A 5,002-nucleotide genomic window follows, 5' to 3' on the forward strand; every position below is an offset into this window, starting at 1 on the left:
CTTCGTTACAGTACATTTTTCCATTCAGGGACCGCGCACCAGGCTAAATGTTGGAGGGCTGAAAAGGGCGTGACCGAAATTTTTTTGAGGCCACGCCCTCTATAACGCCGGAAAACGTCCCTTTTAGGAAATTCTGGTTTATTTCTACTGGGGTTTTATAAACAATTTGGTTCAGAGAAGATATCAATGGTTTACTCTGATGAAGCCCTGATGAAGTTTACTCTGATGAAGACCTGTATGCCGGGGCGAAATATTAGTATACTCTTTAAATTTAATTTATTTTGAAAATTTTATTTCGTGACATTGGATTCTCGTCGTCGTATTGCTTTGTTCCTGTATATCTTTATTTATTTATAGATCGCCAAAAGTAATCAATAAAAATCAATTTAAGAAATGGAATACGAGGCTAGTACCAGATCTCCTCCCCATCTCGCCCTCGCGTCGTCCTCTCTTAAATCTCGCTCACCATGGGTAAGTAGGACTAAATTTTCGATCTTAAAATCCACTATAATCAATCCAAAATGATACAGAAATACCATCCTATTTCTATCATTATAGATATTCGTGTCTGTTTTATTGTATAGTTTGCCAATTTTCTAGCAATGGCGCATATAATGTCAGAAAAGGTGCTGTCTTGAAAGACAACAAATCCAATATGGCTTACTGTATGACTTTCTTGTAATTTATCATTGGTATATTAATAGTCAATGCTAGCCAACAGGGGAGTTCTCCCAAAATTCAGTCACTTTTAGCTCTAGATTTTATCCAAAATCAAGTGGATAATCATATATGTTTTATAATTGCTGTATGATACGTTATTCTAAGAACTTTCGTAACCTAGAATTATTTAGAGAAATGTGTATCGCTGAAATTGACACCCTGCTAGCTGAAATGCACGCTTGGTAAAGCAGTTTCTTTTACAATATATGATAAAGATACTACCACTGATTAAGTCAATTGGATATGGCCTAAATTTTTATGTACGTGTACTATTCTCCGAATTAAGGTATCTCCAGAGATAGCTGGCACAAAAGGCGGGCCACCGGTGGAAAGAAAAAGCCCCTTACAAAAAAGAGGAAGCACTGTCTTGGACGTCCACCAGCAAACACCAAAGTAAGTATTTGATTTATTTTTACAGTGATTAGAAATATATTGAATTTGTACCAGTAGTTACTTGAAATGGTTAAGTATAGTAACAACTTATAAACTTAACTTTTTAAAGAAGTAGAAACAGATAACACAGTCATTGATTAGTATTATCCTGTTGCGTTATTGCAGTATCAGAGATATCTGTAACTTATATTATTAGAGATATCTGGTGTGGACTTCAAAATTTCCAAGATGTAGGGGCATAAAATGAAGACAAAATAATGTGTTGGCGTAAAGGTGGATTGGTTTGTGCCAGTTTGTAACTTCTAAACAGCTGCTGTTGGCTAAAAAGATGATTAGTAGTTTCTATTATGCATTGCACCATTCTAAATTTTGTGTTAGCATTAAGATTTAGAGCCTTTGGTGCAAGTTCATAATTTACTCACCAATATCCAGCATGAGGTGTACCCCTTCTGATACCCCATGGATTCCACTCTGGGGTATGTAATGAACATTATATAATACTTGTACTGAAATCATAAGTTAGATCAAATCTTACTCAAAATAATAAGAAGAATAATTGCTCTAACGTTTACCAAAGATTCAAAACTTCAAAACATTTAACAAAATTTTGTATCCCTAAAGATTTAATTTGAATTGCTATAATTCAATTGCATGTATCTTGAAACACTCCTTGATAAACTGTGCTAAGTGGGGAATGCTCCTTTGCTGTTTATAGTTGCCAAGACCTAAAGAATAACATTTGGCCCATAATAATTAAGTACCATGAATTTTATTGTAGCTTGGTGTTAAAAGAATCCACAAGGTTAGAGTCCGTGGTGGCAATCTTAAATACCGTGCTCTAAGGCTTGATATTGGAAACTTCTCTTGGGGCTCAGAAGGTAAGTTTGTTTTTACTATTCAACTTTGTTGTACCGCACATATCATGACAGGTTTAAATTTTTGCCTTTGCAATAAGAAAAAGATGTTGCTTTGTCAAGGCAGAATGATGAAATCTCTGATTGTTATGAAGATAGAATCTGTTGTTTTAACAGGAATATCTGAAATGATTATTTTATGTCATAGTTACTCTGACTGCCTGATAACCTAACACTTTGATATGTCTCATAATTTTTTGAAAGCTTCACTAGTTCTCATAGAGATGTACATGCGCTTGTAAGGTCGCTCTAAGTTGATACTTGGAGTTTCTTGCTGAATTTAATCGCTGTAAAACAAGTGGTTTTTTCTTTGTTGTTTCATATATAAAAATGTTGTTGTATTATATAGCGTTGAGCACTTGTTATGCTGCTGCAGACAGCAGTGAGATGCATCCATGCAAGCATGTTTGTATTCTTAATAATTCTCCATAGGACTCTCAAGAAAGTCAAGGATATTGGATGTTGTATACAATGCAAGCAACAATGAGTTGGTGAGGACAAAGACCCTCGTAAAAAATGCAATTATCCAAGTGGACTCAACCCCCTTCAAGCAATGGTGAGTAAATATCTAGGAGATGTAATACAATGTTCTTTGTTTTCTAAAGCCTTGAATACACTAGGCAATAAATGGATGTATTTAATTGTCTATGGACAAAGTGCCTTATCTGAAGTTAAAGCACAGCCCTTTTATAAAGAAAGTTTCACCAGGGCATCAAACTGTCCACATAGATGACCTGATAATGGTGAGGGCCTTAGGAGGATAAGGTTATCAACTATCCATGGTTGCCAAACTTGCCTAACCGTTGGTATTCTACTAGTGGATGTTATAGGAGCTAACTTTCTCATAAATGCTTGCAGGCAACATGTTTTTGCAGGGACTGTGAATAGCCTATGTCAGTAATTTTGTAAGAGTGTCAGCAAGGACAATCACCGATACTAAACAAAAAGGGTGTTACTCATCAGCATTATTGTGTTTTTGTTTTTAAAGTTTAGCATGTTGAATTTTATTTGACATTTAAACCTGCTGTGTGTATTTACTGATCCTTGATGATTGCTATTCTTTTGAAAAAGTTTGTTTTATTTTTCTGCTAGCAAAATGATGAAGATTTTTGTCTTGAGCAACTTTTGTTTCTTTCAGAGGTTGCTATGCAGGCTCATGTCATAGTTACACTGATTGCTAGCAATTGAACTAAGCAATGCTTTTTTACTTTGCAGTGATTTAAGCATTGTATGTAGATAGGACTTTTTTCATTGTTGTTATCTGTTCCTTTCAAGGTACGAAAATCATTATGGTCTTCCACTTGGAAGAAAGAAGGGACAAAAGTTGGTATGTTTCTTAATATTGTCAGGCCTTTTTGTTAGATGTGAGCAATCACCCGTGATTATGTCAGCACTCGTGCAAACCCAACCACATGAGCATTTGATCGCTAACGCAAAAAGATAAATTGTGAGGAATAAACGTTTCATTAATTAACATATTTTCAGTCATCTTTTGTAACCCAAGCAAGTGACATAGACAATGCAAAGCCGGTATATCAAAACACAGGAAATATAAGTAAGCTGACTTAACCACATCTCAACGAAAAAGTGCATTTGAAAATGAATTCCACAGCAAATGCGACACAATAACAAATCATAATGAGAAATAAGCTAAGAAGGCTGAAAGTGACATATATTTTGAGATCGAAACTGCATAAAAATGAGGAAGTGTAAAATTGTTCAAGACACAATGATCATAAAGAGAAAATTATTGAGATTATCTTAAATTCTATTTTTATTTTTTATTTTTCCTTGCATTGATTACATCTTCAGAAGATCTTAAATGGAAAACAGTGAGGAAGGTTTCTTTGATTATTGATGAAGAGGAAGATATTCTTAATTTTCCTAAAGGTGGCCTCTTGGCCTTCGTAGAATCGCTTACAATTATTGGCAGTGTCAGATAAATTGTTAGATACTATACTCAAAGATAAGAATATAAATCTTTTCTGAATATGAGTTAATTGAAGAATATGAATTTTATTATGCAATAGTAACCAAGGTATGGTTTGTCCTGTTAGCCTGAAGGAGAGGAAGATGTGCTGACAAAGAAGAGGTCAAACCATGCCCAGAGAAAGGTTGATTCTAGAAAAGCACAAGGAAAACTTGAGCAGCATATTGAAGAACAATTCAACACTGGAAGAATTTATGGTATTTAAAACTACTGCTTTCTTGTGCCCAAGTTTAAAATAATACAAACCTGTTGTATCTCCAGCCAATAAGTGGATTTGTGGTAACCACAGTTTAGCCTGAGTAACACCAGTTAGCATCAGTATTATATTGGTTTGTTGCCAGATGTTTTTAAAAACAACCTTGTATGGTAAGGTACAATATTGGTGAAAATACAGTCTGTGGGAAATTTATAAACAAAATATAATTGTTTGATGCTATGAAGCCTGAAATTTATCAAAATTACCTTGTAACTAGGAAACAAACATTTCTTTGTAGTATTTTTTTAAATCATTGTTTCCTCGTTGAGTTAAAAAACCATAATAAATGAAACTCTACATTTTTCAGCCTGCATTGCATCTCGACCTGGGCAGTCTGGTAGATGTGATGGCTACATACTTGAGGGGAAAGAATTAGACTTTTACTTGAAAAAGATAAGAGCTAAGAAAGGAAAGTAAAGCAATTGTAAAATTAAGATGGAATGAAAATATACTTCATTACATCAGACTCTTTTTGTTGTTTTCTGTCTTGATATTCTGAATTACAAATTCAAAAATTTACAAAATCCTATTTCTTAATTCCATCAGTTTAGGGAACGTTTTTATGGCTACCATTGATCAAGAAGTTATTGTGTTATATTTTTAACCTCAGATTTGGTTTTATCGCCATAGTTTTTTGGCTGTATAAAATTTTTCATATTGTTTGTGCATATCTTTTTAGATTATATGGAGAAGTGAAGTTTGAAAACTTGTAAGGGATTTGACCTCAAA

The 5,002-nt window shown here is 34.1% G+C and overlaps 1 protein-coding gene across 1 annotated transcript; it reads left to right on the top strand.

Annotated features, from left to right (window-relative positions):
- Positions 1-420: 420 nt before the first annotated feature.
- On the top strand, positions 421-4,732 carry LOC135689384 (small ribosomal subunit protein eS8). Its single transcript, XM_065206584.2, has 7 exons — positions 421-471; positions 1,007-1,113; positions 1,892-1,991; positions 2,460-2,583; positions 3,303-3,354; positions 4,085-4,214; positions 4,581-4,732. Exons 1-7 carry the CDS (start codon positions 468-470, stop codon positions 4,688-4,690), a joined length of 627 nt encoding a protein of 208 aa, XP_065062656.1. The 5' UTR covers positions 421-467; the 3' UTR covers positions 4,691-4,732.
- Positions 4,733-5,002: the final 270 nt, after the last annotated feature.

Source organism: Rhopilema esculentum, chromosome 5 (genome assembly GCF_057945365.1).
Source record: "Rhopilema esculentum isolate cy_ngs chromosome 5, ASM5794536v1, whole genome shotgun sequence".
Taxonomy (NCBI): domain Eukaryota; kingdom Metazoa; phylum Cnidaria; class Scyphozoa; order Rhizostomeae; family Rhizostomatidae; genus Rhopilema; species Rhopilema esculentum.

Coding starts and splice junctions, on each gene's coding strand:
- LOC135689384 (XM_065206584.2), top strand. Junction 1,992..2,459: donor CTTCTCTTGGGGCTCAGAAG/GTAAGTTTGTTT, acceptor AATTCTCCATAG/GACTCTCAAGAAAGTCAAGG. Junction 4,215..4,580: donor CAACACTGGAAGAATTTATG/GTATTTAAAACT, acceptor TACATTTTTCAG/CCTGCATTGCATCTCGACCT.